The 23,329-nt window shown below is 38.5% G+C and overlaps 1 protein-coding gene across 4 annotated transcripts in view; it reads left to right on the forward strand.

Moving 5' to 3' along the window:
• CERT1 (ceramide transporter 1) overlaps window positions 1–23,329 on the forward strand; it is a 95,933-nt gene that overhangs the window by 63,366 nt on the left and 9,238 nt on the right. For 2 of the 4 annotated variants that reach the window (XM_079796303.1, XM_079796302.1), the window contains 8 exons: window positions 1,455–1,541; window positions 6,786–6,878; window positions 7,369–7,446; window positions 13,584–13,679; window positions 16,805–16,937; window positions 17,804–17,874; window positions 20,855–20,983; window positions 21,523–21,652. In XM_079796303.1, coding sequence (XP_079652429.1) covers window positions 1,455–1,541; window positions 6,786–6,878; window positions 7,369–7,446; window positions 13,584–13,679; window positions 16,805–16,937; window positions 17,804–17,874; window positions 20,855–20,983; window positions 21,523–21,652 — 817 coding nt within the window. The remainder of the gene's footprint in view (window positions 1–1,454; window positions 1,542–6,785; window positions 6,879–7,368; window positions 7,447–13,583; window positions 13,680–16,804; window positions 16,938–17,803; window positions 17,875–20,854; window positions 20,984–21,522; window positions 21,653–23,329) is intronic. The other 2 variants (XM_079796304.1, XM_079796301.1) reach the window with 1 other exon arrangement.

A 23,329-nucleotide genomic window follows, 5' to 3' on the forward strand; every position in this document is an offset into this window, starting at 1 on the left:
CTCCTGCACACTCCCCACTGGGGATCGAGCCCACAACCCGAGCATGTGCCCTTGACTGGAATCGAACCTGGGACCCTTCAGTCCCCAGGCTGACGCTCTATCCACTGAGCCAAACCAGCTAGGGCTAAAAACTTATTTTTTTAAAAAAAATTTAGGGAACCTTAAACCTAAGTATACCTTTTCAGCCTCTACTTTTACCATAATATAAAGCCATTATTCAACTTACAGTCCACTTATTTATTCCATCACAGCAGGAACATACCTTGTTTGTTTCCATTTTGCTATTGTTCTTTTACACTTTTATCTTCTGATACAGCTGAGGTTCTCTTTGCATGAGAATCACTTGGAGAACTAATTAAACATGCATATTCTCAGCTCCACCCAAGACCTGCAGAGAAGTAATTTCTGTGTATGAGGTCCTGGGTATTTTCATTTTAACAAGTTCTCCAGGCAATTGAGAACCACTGCTCTGCCATCTAACCAGGCTCTCAAGCATCAGCTAGCTCAATTTTTCTTTCTCCATGAACTACTTGTATTTGCTTAGAAAGATCCCCCTCAGTACCCTATCTGTACTGCTCATTGCCTGTAGATCTGCAACTTTGTACTTACCTTTCTTCAATTTTATATTGTTTCTGTCACCAAGTATTCAAGTTATAAGTACTCAACTCTGTCACTGTAGCAGGCATAGACAATGCATATGAATGAACAAGATTGTATTCCAATAAAACTTTATATAGCTTTATGTAATTCCAACATGTCATGAAATATTGTTATTCATTCCATTTCCCCCAACCATTTAAAAAATGAAATTCTAAGCTTAAAGGCCATACAAAAGTAAACAGTGGACTGGATTTGGCCTATGGGCCATATAGTTCACCAATCTCTTACTCTAGATTATTGCCCTAATACAGTATTGGTCAATATACAGTAAATATATGAGTACTGAATGATTGAATTGTTATACTCATGATTCTACACAAAAGATACGTTACTCATTTTATATAATACTAGAGGCCCGTTGCAATAGGCCTTCCTTCCCCTGGCTGCCGGCACCGGTTTTCCTCCAGGACCCGGGACCCAGGCCTTCCCTCTGGCCGCCTGTTGCTCCCTCCTCCCTTCGCCCCCGGCCCTTCCCCTCATAGCAGGCGTCCTGCCCCACCCGGCCACTGCGTGCCTCATACGTGCTGCCCAGAGGCCTGGAGCAGCTGGGGGGTGGGGCCGCCGTCTTTGTTGGGTTAATTTGCATACTCACTCCTGATTGGCTGGTGGGCATAGCAAAGTGTTGGTCAATTTGCATGTTTCTCTTTTATTAGTGTAGATTACTTAGTGTACTAACTGGTTCATAAATGTTTGTTGAATCACTTTTCAACTTTTCCCTAGAGTTAATGCCAGAGTTATCAGTGTTCTACTTTCTTAAACCAGCTTTTATTTTTTTCTTCTGTGTGTTCAAATAGGAAGGTCCAAATAGTCTGATTAATGAAGAAGAGTTCTTTGATGCTGTTGAAGCTGCTCTTGACAGACAAGATAAAATAGAAGAACAGGTATATCTGTCACTAAAAATTTAACACTAGGTATTTCTTGATGTATGTTATTTTATATAAATAGAATTTGAAAACTGTGAAACTGATAACCTAGAAAATGAACTGTGTCTGCATTGAGTCACAATGTAGGAGAATCTTTATGTCACTTCTTCCATTGATCAATTTCCAAGCAATGGAAAGGAGACCAATGATAGTTTAAAGAAAGCATGCATAATTAACTTGAAGTTAAATTAAAATAGTCTGCCTATTGCCCTTGAAATATCCAACTTTATCATGATCCTGTTAATATTAAGCATGTATTTACTCTGAGTAAAACAGTCTCTTTGAACTTCTTTTTACTACCAAGTGCCATATAAATTCAAAAGGAAGAGTACAAAGAATCTATTTTTCTCCCATTGGTACCATTCAGTTTTTATTATTAACTCCTTTATTGCTTTCCTTAACCTTCAATTGCTTCCTCACTTTTAACTTTGCTCAGTGTTTTATAATCATTAAATTCACAGCAGTTATGCCCAGCTTCTCTTGTGGAAGTGGAACTAAGCATATCTTAAATCCTTTAACTCTTAATTTCAAGATTAATTTGATCCTTTGCCTTCAATTCTGCAAAAATGCAGTTGCCATGTATTACCACTAGATGGTACTTAAGGTGAATTTTAGTTACTTTCCCAGGACTTGAAGCATCTTACAAATAAATGATATGTATATCAGTTGTACACTACAGATTTACTTGGATAAAAAAGTTGGCATGTTCATTCCCTACCATTGCTAAGGCAGTCATGGCTATTATGTCCATTTATTAGTCTATCTACTTGAAGGTAAATCACCTGTAATAGTGGCTGCTTTTCATGTTCATTTTTCATTATGCTACACAGCACTCAAATGACTTTGAATTTTGGATGCCAAAAGTATTAACCAAAACAGTATCATTGTGTTTGTTTTTTGCGGAGGTTTTTTTCACCTTCACTGTTTTGTGTGTGTGTGTGTGTGTGTGTGTGTGTGTGTGTGTGTGTGTGTTCTGTTTTTTGTTTTTGTTTTTATCTAATATGTGTTATCATGGAAGAGTAGTGAACTGAGGTCATGACAACTTTGTTTTAGTCTTAGTTTTGCCACTGGCTAACTATGAAGCTATAAACCTATCACTTAAATTTTATGGGCCTTGGTTTCCTGATCTGTGAAACAAGGGGTTAGACAAGATGACTCAAATCATACCTATGACTCTAAAATCCTACTCTTTGAAGTATCAACACATTGGTTGAGTTGGGGTTGAAGAGAATCAATGAAAGCTTCTATAAGCTTTAGAGAAAAGAAATATTCATGGGACTATCAACTCATTTCATTTCAAACTATTTTTGGTACTCCGATAGATCCTCTACAAAACAAGCATTAAACAGAACCATGACTTTCCTTGCCTAATAACTAGGCATGTCATTATGACAGATGATTACAGTATGCTAATACTATAGAGGAGTAAGCATCAATAATCCATGAAATCAGTTCCAAAGGTTCAGATCATTTTCCTCATTGTATGCATTAGATATTACACAGGTCCCTCAACAACACAACCACTACATAGGTAGTCTTCAAGTTTACATTATTTGTTTTACATTATTTGCCAGCATAAGGAAAGGCATACAAAAAGTGGTGAGAAATGAGTTCTTTGCCGTTTGTGTTCAGATCATATTGAATAGAAATAACCAGTTGTTTTCTACATAGTTAGAAAATGAGCACACAAAACAGCAAAGTTTCTGGTACATTACATTTAATAGATATTTATTGAATAAGTGAGAAGAAACTAGGGAAGCTGAGGAGGAAGAAAGAGGTTAAGTGGCAGCTTAACAGGAATGAAATGATTAGATGGAAGACAAAATGAATACCTTTATGGAAAGGAGGCAAAGATAGACGTGACGTGTTTTGGAATGTGACTGAAGCAAACACTGATATTGATTCAAATGATACAGCCCTGCAGGAGCCTTATGAGGTGGAATGATTTGAATAATTTGGGCAGAGTTTGGATAAGAAAATCAGCAATATTCAATTAAGATTGATTTATGGTAAATGATGTCATGTTGGCATTTGAGAGTCCGACTAGGAGCAAAATAAAAAAAATAATCCCTGGGCTAAGTTAGTAACTGTAGGGTCCAAAAGAAGAGATTGAATTGGGACACATAAAGGAAATATCAGAGTAGTTTCATGATTCAAATATTTCTAAGTGTTGGCAGCAAAACAGCAACAGTTATTACATTGGTATAATCCAAGTATGTGAAACTCAAAGGCTAGCACAGGCCAAATAAACAAGAATTAAGTTTATGTGGGCCGCAAAAAAAACAAAAGCTTCAATTTTCATAGAAACGTAGGTTTATTTCAATAGAGACATGCTGAATACAAAGGGCTGAAATAAATGAGTAATCATTAACATAAAATAATAGAACATTTTAATAAAAATTAATATTTTTTCTTGAACATTAACTTACCACACACTGAATAACTCCACAAATTAATAAGTATAACGCAAATAAACCTATTTTTCTTGTTCTCTGAAAGCAAGATATTTCCCGTTGTGCACACCAAACAAGTCAGTGCAAGACTAATGATGTGGCAATTGACTACTAAAATATTAGCTTGCTAGTATTAGTGGAGAGAAATGGTGTGCCTGCGCGTAAGGCATGTAAGGGAAATGAATGCAACACGATTATAGTAATCAGTCATTAGTGAACATTGTAGTTTGTTATTAATAACTAGTTACCTGGTGCACAAATTCATACTCATCGAAAGGAAATTAATTAGAAGAAAGATTCATGCGGTAAACATTTATTTTTAAACTAGAGGCCCAATGCATGAAATTTGTGCATGGGTAGGGTCCCTAGACTTGGCCAGCAATCAGGGCTTATCTGTGGGGCAGCTGGCAGGGCGATCAGGGGGTTCCCTCGCTGGCACCCTCCTTGGCTGGCCTGGGGCCTACGGGCTGGGGGCAGCTCCTGCATTGAGCATCTGCCCCCTGGTGCTCAATGCGCATCACAGTGACTGATCGTTCTGCCGTTCAGTCGATTTGCATATTAGGCTTTTATTATATAGGACTAGAGGCCCGGTGTGTGTCCCTCAGTCCAGCCTGCACTGTCGCCAATCTGGGACCCCTCGAGGGATGTCCAACTTCCCGTTTAGGCCCGATCCCGGTGGCATAAGGCCTAAACGGGCAGTCAGACATCCCTCACAATCCAGGACTGCTGGCTCCCAACCGCTCGCCTGCCTGATTGCCCCTAACCACTTCTGCCTGCCAGCCTGATCACCCCCTAACTACTCCCCTGCCAGCCTGACCGACGCCTAACTGCTCCCCTGCAGGCCCAATTGCCCCTAACTGCCTTCCCTTGCTGGCCTGGTCTCCCCTGCCGGCCTAGTCGCCCCTAACTGTCCTCCCCTGCAGGCCTGGTCGCCCCTAACTGCCCTCCCCTGCAGGCCTGGTCCCCCCCAACTGCCCTCCCCTGCAGGCCTGGTCGCCCCCAACTGCCCTCCTCTGCCAGTCCGGTCACCCCTAACTGCCCTCCCCTGCAGGCCTGATTACCCCAAACTGCCCTCCCCTGCCAGCCATCTTGTGTCCACATGGGGGCAGCCATCTTGTGTATTGGAGTGATGGTCAATTTGCATATTACCTCTATTATGTAGGATAGGATTGCCAGTGCCTGTCATATGTACCGGCCGGTTGGTCACGTGCAATTGGCACCAGCGAGAGCTTTATATATATCGTGCATGCACTAGTCAACGTTGTGCATCATGTACCAGACGGTCGGTCGGTCACTTAGCCTTTTATATATATAGATAGAGGCCCAGTGCACGGATTCGTGCACTGGTGGGGTCCCTTGGCCTGGCCTGCAGGGATCGGGCCGAAATAGGCTCTCCGACATCCCTGAGGGGTCCCAGATTGTGAGAGGGCAGTTCTCAGGTGACGTACCCCAGAATCAGGCTTTCTCCTCTCTGGTTGCGGGTGCATCACCCTAGAACCGCAACTGCCAAGTCACTGCAGTTCAGCAGCTCCTGCATTGAGCATCTGCCCCCTGGTGGTCATTGCGCATCATAGCTACCAGAAGGTTGGCCGGTTGCTTAGGCTTTTTAGCCTTTTATAAATATAGATTATGTATAATAGGATATTGTAAAAATTAAGTTACAAAATTTTTATTAAAACATTTCTTACATACGGTTATATTGGCTGGGTCGCAAAAATATTCATTGTGGGCCACATGCAGCCTCTTGGCTGTGAGTTTGGCATGTTTGGTGTAGTTAGACCGTACCTCAGTTCAGCAACCTCGGTTCTTGAGTCCTCACTATTTGAGTTCTGCCTAAGAAAGAATTCAGAGCTGAGACTCAAACACAAGCAAAAGTTTATTTAGGAAGCCACAGAGCTAGAAGTGAGTCAGAATAAATGGGCTCAGGAAACAAGTTACAGAGGCAAAAGAAGACCCTTGAAGATTATGAAAAAAGAGGCAATGAAGACGTGCCTGAGGGTGGGGAACGGCATGGGTGTGCTCCATACAGAAAGCAACGCTAGTTTATCAGCCTGGAGGGTATTTGTCTGGGAGTTTCAGGGAGGATCCCAGTAGAATATTCATCAGCTTTACAGATCTGTCCTTTCAGGGTTGTAATCTCCAGTGATTGGTCAGCACCACGGCAGGGAGTCATTAGTCAATGCAGCTGGTCCTGATGTCAGCCATAGCATGGCTTGTCTGGTTTTGCTGCTTTTCTGGGCCTGGAGCTGAAGCACAACTGAGGCCTAGATGTCATCCCTATTTTAACCTAAACTGTCTCTGTGGTCAACAGACCCGAGGCTTTGTTCCGAAGATTATTTGATGTGGGTCAGAACCTCATTGTCCTGGAGCTTAATCCTTAAGGGAGAAATCATGCAAGGGCTTGTATGGGAGTCTTATGAGGCTCTTCTCCTGTCCCCTCGTTCTCTCCCCCTCTAAGGGGGTCTAACCCACATGACTGGTGATATGCTCCGGAGAGGAAAGGTTACCCTGGGGATGGAGGTCCTTGTTTTCCCCATAGCTAGGCACCTGAGGCTTTTTGCTCTGGTAACCTTCTGTATTTAGCCTGTCATCTTGCTCTGCTCATGTCTGTCTAACTGCCTACTACATAAGTACTAAAGTGTTCAGTAATTAAATGTTGATAGTTTCAGGTTATAGGTTATATTAACCATTCTTTAGCTGCAAAATACACTTGAAAGCCTTCGCATCTTAACATTATATGTTTTCTTAGTCACAGAGCGAAAAGGTCAGGTTACATTGGCCTACATCCATGCCATCTGGAGATGCCTTTTCTTCTGTGGGGACTCATAGATTTGTCCAAAAGGTAAGCCTAATGTCAGCGTTTACTGAAAGTATATGTTGTATGGTTCTTCACTGTTAATGGAACTATTTTGTTGTATAAGTTTTCTCCCTTTTCTTGAACTTAAGTAATGAGATTTTTTTGGTATTACATGTTTTCTTCCATATGCATCCTCTAAAACAGAAATCTTCTTATGAATATAATGTTCTTTTTCATTTAAGAGGAAAGGGGGGGGGGTGACAGGGAATGACTAGTCCATTGAGCCAGTTACATTAAGTTTCTTTTTCTTTGAGTTTAAGTAGTATTATTTTACATTGTTGAAAGTGCTGCATTCATTTTAGATAGATTTTGGAGCATAACACATAATAGGTGCATGGACTCAGCACTTGCTGCTGAGCTTGTTTCATACAGTGCTTTGTTCTCTCTCTTTATCTTGTGTTTGGAAGTTGGTACTGAATGCTCTGTTGTGCCTTTGTTCTGATTACTTGGTTTTTTCTTTGTCTGTCTCTGGTAGCCCTATAGTCGCTCTTCCTCCATGTCTTCCATTGATCTAGTCAGTGCCTCTGACGATGTTCACAGATTCAGCTCCCAGGTACTGTATGAATGTATAGCGTGGACTTGAGTCTTTCTGTGCTATATTTCAGCCTGCTTTCCCAGTTCCGAGAAATCTTTTGGTTAGGCAGGCCACTTGTTTTCGTTCTAAGTTTTAAATAGTTATAAGCATTAAAAAGGCCTTCCTTGTCTACTAAATAGTTCCTCTATCAAGCTTGCATGTGCCCTTTGTATCTTTTACTGTGAATAGCTTGAAATTTTGCCAGATAGGAGGTATTCCTAAAAGATTGTAAATTGAATTGAAACAACTGAAAGTACATGGTTTTTAAATATTATGTAATATCTAATTTCTTCAGACAGGATTCAGCAAATTTGATGGACATGGTTAGAGCATAAAAGCAGGATTCAGCAGCCTCACTTCTAATCTAATTTAAAATATAATTATATTCAACAGGGAAATAACTTTTTAAATAATATTTGTTGAACAGCTTGTACTTTGCTTATGCACATTACCATTTGATATTATAAATTAATACTTCTGTTCTATACTAAATTTATGGAAATTGGTTTTAATTGATTATTTGGTATCATTTAGTAAGGGTTTAGGAATTTAAGACAGGAAGCTAGATGCTTGCAGTCACTGCTCTCATAATAAAATCATTAAGACAATATATTTTAGCATCAGCATTAGTTGGGGGACAATTTTTTTTTATCTTCCCATCTTTGCAATTCAACTTTATATCTCTCTGGTGATTGCATTTTATTGGATTAAATCATTTTATTTTTAAGAACTTGAATTCCCAAAGTTACCCAAGTTTAAATTGTGTTAGCTGCACTTCTGTGATCTAGCTAGGACTCAGGTCTACCTAGGGCCTGGCATGTAGTCAGTGCTCAGTAAGTGAGCTTTTAATAATATAACAACATAATTTCTTTGAGTTAATCAGTATTATCTATATCATTTTTTCTCTTGAGTATTTCAATAAAAGTTTTTAAAAGGCATAATTTAAAACAGATTCTTATTAGTTTACACATATGAATAAAGTTTACATTAGTCTTTAACTATACAGTAAAGAACAATAAGTCTAAAATCAAATTGTGTTGTTCAGACTTTCGCAGCTTTTTTCTCCTTAAACATTTTTGAGAAAGAGATGTATCAATTTATCAGAAATCACCCAGAGCCAAACTAACTAAAACCCATCAGTACTGGTCACCATTTTCCCTTACAATATAGGAATAAACAGACTATAAATTAAAGAAAATGTAAATGAGAGCAAGAAAAGAATACAAGCCACTGATAAGTGCCTAAGAATTGAGGCTTCAGAACCCAGATCAGAACCCTGGCTGTAGAGAGCTATAGAACAGTGAAATATGTCAGTACAGGTGAATATGTCACTGAGAAGTAGATGCCCAGCTTTTTACAAGATTTCTGCCAAATCATAGCTTAATTCTTTACCTAATTTTTTGTGTAATTTATGTTTGTAAGTTGAGAAATCTTTCCAAAGGGCTTTTTCCCTAATATGTGATGCGTGTGACTGATCAGATTGTTTAAGCTTTTGATTATTGTACTGTCATATTCCAAAAAAAGGGCAGAAATGAAGACAAATAACATTGAGGTTCGAGTGTTTATTGTCCTTGCTAAAGTATTTGGTGTCATTAGCAAACTTGGGCTTTGGCATGTAGCTATTGATTAATTGGCTTTGGCATCTGTGTACAAGTCTCAGTGCATGACTGCTTTGTTCTTGTTGAAATTATGTTCATAATCCTGATTGGACAGGATAATTAAACATAGGATTATGAGATGCCCTGAAAAATAACTTCAAATAAAATAAGTGAATCTACTAGGAAGTTAACAGCAAATTATGAATCTGTCTTCTGGGTAGAAATTGGGAATGAAGTAGCTCTAAATCAAAGTGTACAGAAAGTAGAAAAGACTTGGATTTATAAATTGATCATTTGGTCACATTTATTTGCATTACACAGTTTCCAACTAAAGATGTCATTTCAAAATGAGAGAAAAAAATCATCTTTTGAAAAAATAAAATCAAAGGGTGGGCAGTACAGCTGCAGGTTAATCAATCCATGGGGAGCATCACTGCAAAACAATTCTGTGTAAAGCTTTTCTACTTTATGTTCACAGTAACACATTGTTGTGGTAATTGTTTATTTTACTCCTCCCTTTTTTACTGTACAGTAATACATGCTAATTGTAGCAGAACTAGAAAGTAAATAAAAGTAAAATACTATACCACTGCTAGATATTCTAATGCATATAAAAAAATCAGGCTCATATGATCAATACACATACCTTAATTGTCTTTTTCTACGACAGTAGTTAAATCTATATATACTATTTTGTAACCAGCTTTATTTTTTAAACATATAATTAGGTCCATCTTCCCATCAGTAATAAACAAAGGTCTATATCTACTTACCTATTTATGGATTGCATACTGGGTTTACCTTCTCACCTGATATTGAATATTTAGTTTCTTTTCAGTTTATTGCTATTATAAGTAGTGCTACATGGGCATTCTTGTATATACAATATCTTTTACATACATTTTCTGTACACTTATTAAATTATTTCCTTAGAATATATTTTTAGAATTGTTAGGATAAAGGCCATGCACACTTAGGAATTTTAAATTAGATTACCAAACTGTTCATTAAAAAAGTTGAACCAACTGCATTCCCAGGTCAGTTTTCTTTTACTATACTGACACTGAATATTATAATTTAGTTAATTTTTGCCAGTGTGATACACTGAAAGTGGTATTTTTGCTTCTCGCATGTTTGCAATTTTTCTGTGAATTGACTATTCATGTTTTGGGCCTTTTTCTTTTAGGTTAACAGTACACTCTTAACTTATTAATAAACTATCCAACAAATAGCTCTCTGACTCTAACTGTAATAATAAACATAGTAGTATTCCTTTAAAATGTGTAAGAAAAAGAGATCTGAGCTATATTTGAGCCCTCCTAGATTTATTTTTGTTCAGTAGAATTTTGTTCATTACAATGTTGTGCTATCAAAGGTCAATTTTATTTTAAAATTACTGTATTACCCTGGCCGAATAGCTGAGCTGGTTAGAGCATCATCCAGATATGCCCAAGTTTCAGATTTGATCTCTGTCAGGGCGCACATACATGAATCAACCAATGAATACATAACTAAGTGGAACAACAAATCAATGTTTGTCTCTGTCTCTCCCTCCCTCTACCCTTCCTCCCTCTTTCTAAAATTAATAAAAAGAATTTTTAAAAATTTGAAATTACTATCTTAATAATGTTAGAAAAATTAAATTAGAGATAGCCTCCTAAAATGGCATACCGAATTATTCAGATGTGAGGTGAAAGGGTAATAATTAGAGTACCATCACCTCTTATTTGTTTTATCCATTTTTTTCATACTTCATTTGGTATGAAGATACTGTCTGTGTAGCTCATCATTTTTAACTGGAGGTCCAAAGAAATCAAGGGCACGATTCCTAAAATTATGTTTATCTAATTAAACTTTATACTTAATAGGGGAAACCTGCTTCAATAATTTGGTCCAGTCTTTTTTTTTTTTTTTAATATTAGTAGGTATTACTAGGAACATTATTTTCTAGTATATCAAATTTTGAACCTAAGAAAATGGTAACTTTGGCTTGTGTTAATTCTTGTCCAACTTAATGGTCCCTTGTGTCCCACTTATTTTTTATATACAGAATCATAACTGAAACAATAAATGGAGTAGATCATTAGATTAGATCTGAAGTATCTGTGGTCATGAACGCCCTAGTCACTGCCCCTGTAGTAAGATTGGCTACTTCATATTTTATTACAGTGAACATAAAATTCATTATAATGAAATTATACCTGTATCACCTTTCTTCTTAATCCTAATGTTATTACCTAGAGGAAGATGCTTGAATAAAGATTTCATGATGAAGGCTTTGCAGAAATGGTAACTACAATAATTGAGTACTTCATTAGTTTCTTTAATTTCCTAGGACTACTGCACTGAATACATCTTATTTGTTTCTCTGGTGGACTTTTTCAAGCCCTCTTAAGTCAAGGAAGCAGATAAGGGCAAAAGACTAAAAACTTCCATAGATGCAGTGATAACTGTTATATGAATACCATTTTTATTTATTTTTTTTATCTGTCTAGAAAGACAATGTTAAATATACTTACTTTGCATTATTTGAACTTACGTTACCTTCTGTCAGTTTATATTTGTGGAATCTGATTTCTTTTGGACCAAAATAGATCATTTTTTAAACCTTTGAAATTGCTAATTCAGGAATAACCTCCCAAACAAAAGCACAGTTACCTGCATACGTTCCAACAAAAGAGCTAAATGACAGTAAATATTTTTTTAAGCAGAACTCACTCTATTTTTACCAGAATAAAACCCTTAACATTCTTCTTTCACAAGTAATCCATTAATAAGTAGGACTTAGTTGGGGGAAGCATTTCTTTTTGCCTCGAATCTTTTAATAGATAAAGGTGTTCTTAACTCCCAGTGTCCGACCTAAAAAGTACATATCAAATCTAAAGATTTTTAAGATCTTAGGATCTAATAAGGGTAAACATTTTCCATATCAGGATGTAAAACAGACAATGATGCAGTGCTACTGTGGCTTTTTTACTTATGGATACTAACTGGAACTTTCTTTGTTCTTTTTTGGAAATGAGATACAGTTTGAATGTATTTGTAACTTGGGAGTCCCACGTTAGTCATCCTCACCTTCTGTTAGCATATTTCAAAATTACAGAGGCACACGTTTTCCAGACAGCTTCTCAAGTTATGTTTTATAAAACTATAGAATGTTCTATTAGTCACATTTAAAATTTTCTCTCAAGTCTGCAACCCAACACCATTCACATTGTTTTGAGCAATGAATAAAGAAATAAAATGTTATCTTAGTGTTTATTTAATACAAAAATAGATTATAAAATCTCAGCATGTATTTTTATCAAAAATCTTTTTGTGATCACTGCCAATTAAGGAGATACTTACAGCATCCTGCTTTCAGTAACCAAAGATGCATTCTGAGATCTAGAAAGCTTGATGTAGCAGAAGTACAGCCACAATACCATATTGATCACATCCTTTTGTGTATAAAACTTATATATCCCCAGGGTTAGTAATTTTAAGTTTCTGCCCCCAAGCCATTATTTTGTATTTGTTTATTTCAAAATATGTGTAACCTGGCTGCCATAGCTCAGTGGCTGAGTGTCAACCTATGAACCAGGAGGTCACAGCTCGCAATCCCCAGTGTGGGGTGTGCAGGAGGCAGCCAATAAATAATTCTCTATCATCATTGATGTTTTTCTCTCTCCCTCTCGCTTCTTCTCTGAAATCCATAAAAAATATATATTTTAAAAATATGTGTAAATCTGGTTCTTATTTTTTAAATCCCTAATGAACATAGATTTTATGTAAAATATGTAGTTAAACTTAGGGATACATTTTTAATTGAAGTACAGTATACATATTTTTCAATTCTTCCTGTCTTCTCTAATGTATTTATTACATAAAACAATATAAGGAGTAAAAAATTAGAAAATAGAGTTTAGATAAAGTGTCTATGAGTAGATGGTAAAGGAGTCAGTTCCTTCAGCAACAATCTCTTTTATCATTTCACTGAAATATGCAAAGTTTTATTACCTTTTGTAGGGAAATCTTGGTGTATGATGAATTTTCTAGTATCTCAGTGTAGTCTTAAATATAGAAACACTAGACTAGATGGCCTCTTCATGCTCCTTTTATCCTTAGAGTTTAATGAATATATGCTTTAAGACTTCATCTCTGTAAGGAAGCGCTTCCTTACATCTCTGTAAGGAAGACTTGATCTCTGTATGGTAAAGGAAAGAATTCCCGCCCCCCTCTCCCCACCCCGAAAATGCTTATTTTGGTCACTCGATGCACCTTAGACCCAGTGTACAGTATGTTATTTGGTTGAAGCATCTTTCCATATTTCTCCCTCCTGTCATTAACCTAGATATTATATCTAGAATGTAGGCTAAACTTTTCAAACCTACTAACCTTTGTGCATTTGGTTGCTCAGCTCTCTTAAGAGCATCATTTTAGAACTGAAGTAAACTGAATATCATTGTTTTTTTAGAGATTATGTCATAGCTATTAATTGGAGGCGGATTCTTACAGCTTTACTTTTTTCTTTTCAAGGTTGAAGAGATGGTGCAGAACCACATGACTTACTCATTACAGGATGTAGGTGGAGATGCCAATTGGCAGTTGGTTGTAGAAGAAGGAGAAATGAAGGTAATTCTCAGTGAAAAGTTATAGGTTGCTAATTGCACCTCTATTCCAGTCATATTGTCATTATTGATACGAATAAGGATAGCATTTAAAAGTTACTTTTAAACAAATTACTACATATGATCAAAGAAGCACCAGATATTGATAAATAAAATGTCCTTTTGCTTTCCTGGTTTAGCTTTTATATAATTTCTTTATGATCAAATCTATGCACAAACCATTCTGTTTTGCCTAAGCCATGGAGAAATAAAATTTTGTGGTTTAAATATGAACAGGCCACAATTAACTGATGGCTCTCTATTTGGATATTTCTCTCTTTAAAAATTTTTTTTCTAATTTATTGATTTTTTAGACAGAGAGAGAATAAGGCGGGGGAGAGAGAGAGAGAAACATCGATTTGTTGTTCCATTTATTGGTTGATTCTTGTATATGCACTGACCAGGAATCGAACCAGAGATCCAGGACCCCTTGGTACACAGGACAATGCTCAACCAACTGAGCCACACTGGCCAGGGCCATCTATTTTCTTTAGATTCCACATATAAGTGAAATCATACGGTATTTGTCTTTTTCTGTCTGACTGAATTCACTGTTGAAAGTTAATTTGTTATTCAGGAGTTTTATATAGACTGTGTTGACCAGAATGATTCTAGCAAATGGGATGCAATATTAAGTGTTGGAATTTCCTCTCCTCCTGAATAGGGAATCATCATATCTAATAAAAAGGTAATGTGTAAATTGACCGTCACTCCAACACAAAGATGGCTGCCCCCGTGTGGTCAAAGATGGCTGCCCCCATGTGGATACAAGATGGCCACCACAAGATGGCTGGCAGGGGAGGGCAGTTGTGGGCGATCAGGCCAGCAGGGGAGGGCAGTTGGGAGCGACCAGGCCTGCAGGGGAAGGTAGTTGGGAGGGACCAGGCCTGCAGGGGAGGGCAGTTGGGAGGGACAAGGCCTGCAGGGGAGGGCAGTTGGGAGGGACCAGGCTGGTAAGAGAGGACAGTTAGGACCAGCAGGGGAGGGCAGTTAGGGGCGACCAGGCCAGCAGGGGAGGGCAGTTAGGGGTGACCAGCCCTGCAGGGGAGTACAGTTAGGGGCGACCAGGCTGGCAGGGGAGGGCAGTTAGGGGTGACCAGGCCTGCAGGGGAGGGCAGTTAGAGGCAATCAGGCTGGCAGGGGAGTGGTTAGGGGGTGATCAGCCTGGCAGGCAGAAGCAGTTAGGGGCAATCAGGCAGGCAGGCGAGCGGTTGGGAGCCAGCAGTCCTGAATTGTGAGAGGGATGTTCGACTGCCCGTTTAGGCCCTATGCCACCACTGGGATCGGGCCTAAACGGGCAGTTGGGCATCCCTCGAGGGGTCCCTGATTGGAGACGGTGCAGGCTGGGCTGAGGGACACACCTACACCCACACCCACACCCCCCACACACACACCCCGTGCACAAATTTCATGCACCAGACCTCTAGTAAGAAATAAGTTAGAAGAGACAGGCAAATGAGTTATCAAAATTCTGTAATTCTGATGATCTGATTGGATTACAACATGGAGACTAAGCTGTCACAATGTCTTGCTAATATGTTACCTCTAAACATGTTTCTGATATACCTGGATAATCAGAGGCCTTTCCCACAAGAGCCCTAAAAGCAGACCAGGATGCATACTTTCTGCAGAAGGGGTTGAGCCACATCTGCCTAGTTCTCCCTCTGTACTCATTATTCAGATAAGTGTTTCTCCCTTAGGGAAATTCCAGGAAGCAAAGGGACTAAGTACAAAATAAGTGCTCCTACAACCCACAAAATTAGAAAGAGAAATTAGGGCTGGATTATAAAATAACCCACTAAAGCAAATAGTCTACCTTTTGTAACAGTAGGTAAGCCACTATGCAAAGTAGCATTTTCAGAAGAGTAAGCTGAAAGGGAAGCAGCAAGAGACCAAGAAAACCACTTGAGAAAGTCAGGTACAAGATATTGAAAGTCTACCTAAAAGAGTAACCATAGTAGAAAAGTCAAGTTTTTTATAGAAGATTTGTAATAATCTTAATAGCCCACATGAAATGTGAGAGAAGGAGCCAAAAGTCTACAGAGTTCCATTTCATATGACTTGGAAAATAGCAGACCCACTAGCAAATAAATAAGCATGTAGGGAATGGAGTTTGGGGAGAGAGATTGTAAAAGAGAAACTTTATGTGAAATACCTAGTACTATCTGGCTCCATGGGCACTCCATAAATTGAGAGCTGATTCTTCCTTTGGTAACATGTTTAATCACTTGTCAAAAGAACTTATTACAGGCCCTAGCCAGGTGGCTCAGTTGGAGCATTATCCCATTCACCAAAAGGTTTTGGGTTTGATTCCCAGTCGGGGCGCATATGGGAGGCAACCGATCCATGTTTCCTCTTCTCTTCTCTTCTCTTCTCTTCTCTTCTCTTCTCTTCTCTTCTCTTCTCTTCTCTTCTCTTCTCTTCTCTTCTCTTCTCTTCTCTTCCCTTTCTCTCTCTCTCAGCATGTCCTCAGGTGAGGATTTTTTTAAAAAGAACTTACTACAGGGTTCTCTAAAGTAGCAAGCCCACAATAATTTTGAAATAACTAGTTTTAATCAGCACTTCAGTATACAACCTCAGTATTTAAAGCAAGAGAGCATAGATCTTTATTACATTTTAGTTTTCAATCATTGATTCAACAAATAGTTGCTTTACTGGGTTTCAGATACTATGCTAGATGCTGGGGATACATCAGTGAACACAGCTGCCTCAAATCAGTATCCCAAAGGAGATTATGTTTTAACCAGGCTTATTTGTCGTCTTTTTGCCATGTTGTGAACAGACCTTGAGAATGTACAGTAAATAATGCCTGATTTAAATTGGTATATTTATTTTTTTAACAACTCACAGTAATTAGTCATTCATGATATATGCGTATTTTTTCATAGTTGAAATTTACCTTGTATTTGTAGTTTTAAATATTTTTAATGTGTTAATAATTTAAAATTTTAAACTTAATTTAACAGAATGTTTATGTTCCATAAAGAAATTTTCGTAAATAAAATCTTAAAAAGCTGTTAAATTTGCAAACATGCTTTCAAATGTTTACTTTAGAATTTTTAAACAGGTTTTTAATTATGTCCTATATAGGTATATAGGAGGGAAGTAGAAGAAAATGGGATTGTTCTGGATCCTTTGAAAGCTACCCATGCAGTTAAAGGAGTTACAGGACACGAGGTCTGCAATTACTTCTGGAATGTTGACGTTCGCAATGATTGGGAAAGTAAGCTGCTATTATTAATGTATTTTAATATAATTATTATTTAGAATTTAATATCAAATCCAATCTGGTTTTCTCCATATGATCTATAGTTTTCAAAGTCAGTGTAGAAAATATAGGAGACTGATAATACTTTATATTTAAATAAAGTTTTTCACATTTTATAATGCTTTGCAGTATTTTATAGCATTTGATTTAATACCTCAACAATTTTGCAAAGATAGGTAATAAAGTAAAATTCAGATATGTCAAATGACTTGTCAGAGGCCACAGACCTAGTAGGTGTAAAAGCAAGGACTAAAACGGTTTCTGTTTTACCTGCTTTTCTCCTAGATTGTTTTGTTTCCCTGGTAAATCCTACATGAATCTTGCTGTGGTATGTTTAGTTACTTTGGCAGGGGGTGTTTCCCTTAGGCACCAGATTGCATAAATAGATACTTTTGAACATCATAAGATGTGTATCAATGACAGTTTGACAATCCTCCCAGTAAATAAAGTCACCTAAACCTAGATAGAGCAGTTTATTCAGCTTCAGTAAATTAGGGATTATAGGGAGGGGTCATAGTGTTAGGGAATAATTTGTGCCTGAATAATGCAGTGTTGATATAGAATCGCTTTCTTGCTGTGGAAGCTGAATGTTGAATAAAGGAAAATGAGATTTTCTGGTGATCAGCTCCCACAGCCACCATCTATCGTCCTAATACTAGGTATTAACTACCTTCCCTTTGAACTTAGCCCAAGTGGGGCAGAATCCTGTTCATTCTACTGTAATGTTCATTTGTAATTGACTCTCAGTATAAGTGGATTAATCACCTTCTAGGAAAAAGTAATATGTCTTTTTGGCTACTAATATTTTCCCTTCATTTCAGCAACTATAGAAAACTTTCATGTGGTGGAAACATTAGCTGATAATGCAATCATCATTTATCAAACGCACAAGGTAAATGTCTCTTCACCCCTAAAGCTCTTCACTATAATTCAAACAGACATAGAAATTGTCTAAAATAAAATTTGGCAGGCCCTAACCGGTTTGGCTCAGTGGATAGAGCGTCGGCCTGCAAACTGAAGGGTCCCAGGTTCGATTCCAGTCAAGGGCATGTGCCTTGGTTGCAGGCACATCCCCGGTGGGAGGTGTGCAGGAGGCAGCAGATCGATGTTTCTAACTCGCTATTTCTCTCCCTGCTCTCTGTAGAAAATCAATAAAATATATATATTTTTAAAAAATTGGCAGGAAATTAAGTGCCAGAAAAGATCTAAAGACTTTATTAATAATTCAGGGATGCAAATATTTTTCTAGCAGCTAGTCTATAGGAGATTGATAGTTATCAAATATAAAAGTGAATCATAGTTTCCTGTGACATCAATATAATAAGGGAAGTGGAAAAGTATGTTATTTGCCTGTGTTAAGACTAATAGATATGAAAATGATCTTAATATATCTTTATTGATTTCAGAGAGGAAGGGAGAGGGAAAGAGAGATAGAAACATCAATGATGAGAGAGAATCATTGATTGGCTGCCTCCTGCACATCCCCTACTGGGGATCAAGCCCACAACCCAGGCATGTGCCCTTGACCAGAATCAATCCTGGGATTGATCCTTCAGTCCACAGGCTGACCCTCTATCCACTGAACTAAACCAGCTAGGGTTCAAGTGATTTTTTAATTGAGCTGAATATGTGAAAATATTTGAGATTGCTCTGTATTTCTTAAGCTCAGAGTTGTCACCTGAGGCATTTTATATCTAACTAGAGGCCTGGTGCATGAATTTGTACTCTGGGGGCGGGGTCCCTCAGCCCCACCTGCACCCTCTCGCAGTCCAGGACCCGCCAGGGGATGTAGCATTGTGCCAAGCAGCAAGCAGCCAGGGAGGAGCCCGAATCAGGGCTGGGCGCCACTTGCACTCATCCCAGCCTGCTGCGCCTGCTGCCGCAAAGTCAGGAGAGGCTTCCATCATGGCAGCTGTGCTCGCCAGCTTCTGGCTGAGTGGCACTCCCCCTTTGGGAGCACACTGACCACCAGGGGGCAGCTTCTATGTTGAGCTTCTGCCCTCTGGTGGTCAGTACGCATCATAGCAACTGGTCGCTCCAGTGTAACAGTCTTTTATTATATAGGCTAGAGGCCCAGTGCATGAATTCATGCACCAGTGGGGTCCCTCAGCCTGGCCTGTGGGATTGAGCCAAAACCGGCTCTCCAACATCCCCCAAGGGGGTCCCAGATTGCAAGAGGGCTCAGGCCAGGGACCCCACCAGTGCACGATCGGGGCCAGCGAGGGACCACGGGAGGGCTCCAGGGCATGTCCTGCCTGTCTCACTCAGTCCCGATCGGCCAGACCCCAGCAGCAAGCTAACCTACTGGTCGGAACATCTACCCCCTGGTGGTCAGTGCACATCATAGCGAGCGGTTGAGCAGCCCTAGCATATCATTAGCATATTATGCTTTGATTGGTTGAACGGTCAACCGGACACTTAGCATATTTGGCTTTTATTATATAGGATGACTATAAGCTAGGCTTCATTTTACATGATAGCTGCTCAAGAAATGTGTAAAAATGAAGATTCTATTTCAGCATACAGATTTGTGCAGGGTTTAAGTATAATCTAAAATTTAGTAGATGTTAAAATATCAATTAATTGCCCTATAATTTAGAATAAAAATAAATGGCCAATAATTTAGAATCAGAAGAATCTTATTATTTGATGTTAATTGATCCAGGAAAACAATCTGCTGCCAATATTTCACTTGGTAAATATTAGATGGAAGGGAGGATTATATAGGTTGTGTTAGGTTTATTTCTTGAAAAATAAAACTAAAAATTATTAAAATAATATATCATATATAACAAAATTTAAGTCACAATTATAATTATTTGAATAAAATTATCCTGGCATATTTATTTTCAACAAAATCCAGTAACGCTATATACATCTTTTTTTCTTTAGATTTGGCTTCTTTTATAATATGGTCTTAAAGAAGGCTACTTATCTTCTGATATTTAAGTCATCTCATTCTTTAAATTTCTCTCATCATCATCCTTTTGGATTTGCATTTATTAGTTCTAACATAATTAAATTTTCATTTATTACTAGCTTCATACCTATTTCTCCAACACTACTTTTGTTGACTACATGAAATTTTGTGTCTTTAAAATATAATTGGAAATGATTTGTGTTGTGTTGACACTAAGTTGTTGGCTACTTGATATACTCAACAATCAGAAAAGACAAGGCATATTTTCTCTCATTTAAAAGTACAGTAGCCCCAGTTTTCTGAGACCTAGGTACCATGTCATTCCAACAGTATATATTTTTCCTTGGATACCATAAAATTCAAAGATTCTGTCTAACTAATTTGGAATTCTTCAAGTGTGATTATGATATCAAAAGAGTAGTCTTATTTCCCTAAAATCTTTGCTTAAAGTCTCTGAACAATTTAAGCTGAAGTTTAATACTATAGTTAAAAGCAGGATATTACCAGGGTTTGTGGAAGCGGGTAATGGTGTGTCATTGCTTAATGGGAAATACACATACCTGCTTTAAAAAGCAGGTAAATTATAGAGTTTCTATTTGGGATGATAACAATTTTTTAAAAATAAATAGTGGTAATGCTTACATAACATTCTGAATGTATTAATGGCACTGAATTGTACACTTAAAAATGGTTTAAATAGCAAATTACTACAATTTAAAAAAAATAAAATAGCAGAACGCTATTTCTTTGATATAGTTCTGCAAAGCCATTAACTCACTGTCCATAATTAGTACTTTGGTGGGTATTCTCAGATGCTTTTCATTTAAAATTTTACAGATTTTACCTTCAACTAAGATATTTATTGATTTTACATTTGTTTCTCTGTTAGTTCCATATTACAAATGAATAAAGAATTGTTCAAATTTTCAAATGATTTTTACTTCTTCCACAGAGAGTGTGGCCTGCTTCTCAGCGAGATGTATTATATCTTTCTGCCATTCGAAAAATACCAGCCTTTACTGAAAATGACCCTGAAACTTGGATAGTTTGTAATTTTTCTGTGGATCATGACAGTGCTCCTGTAAGTACATTGTATAAATGTGTACAGTTGTACAATATAAAGCTAACTATACATGCCATGCAAAAATGATAAACACATGCCAGACACACACAGATACTAGAGTTGATAATACTTACATTTTGTGTTATTTTGGCTTCTTAGAATAATATAGCCTGTGTGTTATCTAAAGGACAGTAGTCATGACTGTGAACATTTCAGCAGATCTCTTTTCCTTTGTTCCTAAGATGAGGTGAGACAGCACTGATGGGTAGTATATGCAGACTACTTCTCACAGTTACCTCTCAAGCCATGATCAACTATTGGCAAAACCTCTGGTTGCTACCTTGATTTAGCTCCATTTACTACGTAAAAGGAGGAGAAATCATTTCTGATATCTTATCAGTTTGGCATGTGTTATTTGATCCTTATAAGATTTTGTTGAATATTTTGATGAGTTGAGGTTTCAACTTACTTAGTATAGTATTATTAGACTAGTAGAGATTACAAAATACTGGGTATCTGCTATACTGCTGTTTTGTTTTTATTTTTTGTTTTGGCAGCTGAACAATCGATGTGTTCGTGCCAAAATAAATATCGCTATGATTTGTCAAACCTTGGTTAGCCCACCAGAAGGAAACCAGAAGATTAGCAGGGACAACATTTTATGCAAGATTACATATGTAGCTAATGGTATGTATTTCGTTGTTTGTTTTTGCTACTTGGTAATGTGGATATTCTTAGTGTGATCTACATGATAACTAGCCATTTGGATAAATACCATTACAAATGCCTTTTGAGTTTTTATCCTTTAGATTAGTAATTTTTAATTTGGAAAGATGATTATCAAACTTTCAGGAAATACACATACCTACCTTCCACCCCAGAACTACTATATCAGAATTTTTGAAGCTGGGACTAGATAGGTAAATTTTAAAACTTTAGGCCAACTGACGTGACTCAGTAGTTGAGTATCAACCTATGAACGAGGAGGTCATGGTTCCATTCCTGGTCAAGGCACATGCCTGGGTTATGGGCTCGATTTCCAGTGGGGGACATGCAGGAGGTAGCTGATGTTTCTATCTCTCCCTCTCCCTTCCTCACTGAAATCAATAAAAATATTTATTTTTTTTAAACTTTGTATCAAGATCACTATCACATATCCTTGGTTTTAAGAACCATTCTATTAAATACCTAAAAGAATATACATAGAATTAGAAATGTAAGCAACAGTGGGAAAGGAAATTAGCAGGCTTGCTCATTTTTTGCATCATTGATTGGTCCCTAATCCTTATTAGTTGCTAGTTACGTATTTGTTTTATATTGACCTGCTGCTGGACAGCCCTGTTGCTTTGGTTCCTTACTACACCCATTTCCTACTTGCAGGAGTTATTGAAATCCAAATCCTCATGCCTTCTTAATACAGGACCATAACTTCTAGTGTGTTTAAAGAGATAGTTATGTCTGAGTAAGTTATTATCCTATACTAGAGGCCCGGTGCACAAAAATCGTACACTTGGGGGAGGGGGGACCGTCAGCCCAAATTGCAAGAGGGCGCAGGCCAGGCCAAGGGACCCCACCGGTGCATGATCTGGGCCAGGGAGGGATGCAGGAGGTTGGCCAGCCGGGAAGGGACCGTGGGAGGTCTCCAGGCATGTTCAGCCTGTCTTGCTCAGTCCTGATCAGCCAGACCCCAGCAGCAAGCTAACCTACCAGTCAGAGCGTCTGCCCCCTGGTGGTCAGTGCATGTCATAGAGACTGGTCGACCAGTCGACTCTCTGCCCCCTGGTGGTCAGTGCACGTTATAGTGAGCAGTTGAGCGGCCTTAGCATATCATTAGCATATTACACTTTGAACGGACGACCGTAGGACCGGACACTTAGCATATTAGGCTTTTATTATATAGGACTAGAGGCCCAGTGCACAAAATTCATACAAGGAGGAGGAGGGTTTCCCTCAGCCCAGCCTGTACTCTCTCCAATCCGGGACCCCTCATGGGATGTCTGACTGCCAGTAGTCGGACATCCCTCTCACAATCGGACACTGCTGGCTCCTAACTGCTCGCCTGCCTGCCTGATCGCCCTTAACTGCCCACCTATCCCCCCTCCCCCGCCAGCCTGGTTGTCCCTAACTGCCTCTGCCTGCCATCCTGAAAGAGAAATATGCAAATTGACCATACCTCCGCTATGCCCATCAGCCAATCAGGAGTGAGTATGCAAATTAATACAAAACAGATGGCGGATTAATTGCATACGCAGGCACAGAGTGGCGGGGCGGGACACCTGCTATGAGGGCACGGGGCAGGGGGCAGAGGGAGCTACAGGAGTGGCACTCCAGCTGGGAGCAAAGACTGCAGGCTTTCAGGCGGCC

This window comes from Cnephaeus nilssonii (assembly GCF_951640355.1).
Source record: "Cnephaeus nilssonii genome assembly, chromosome: 2".
In the NCBI taxonomy this organism is placed as follows: Eukaryota; Metazoa; Chordata; class Mammalia; order Chiroptera; family Vespertilionidae; genus Cnephaeus; species Cnephaeus nilssonii.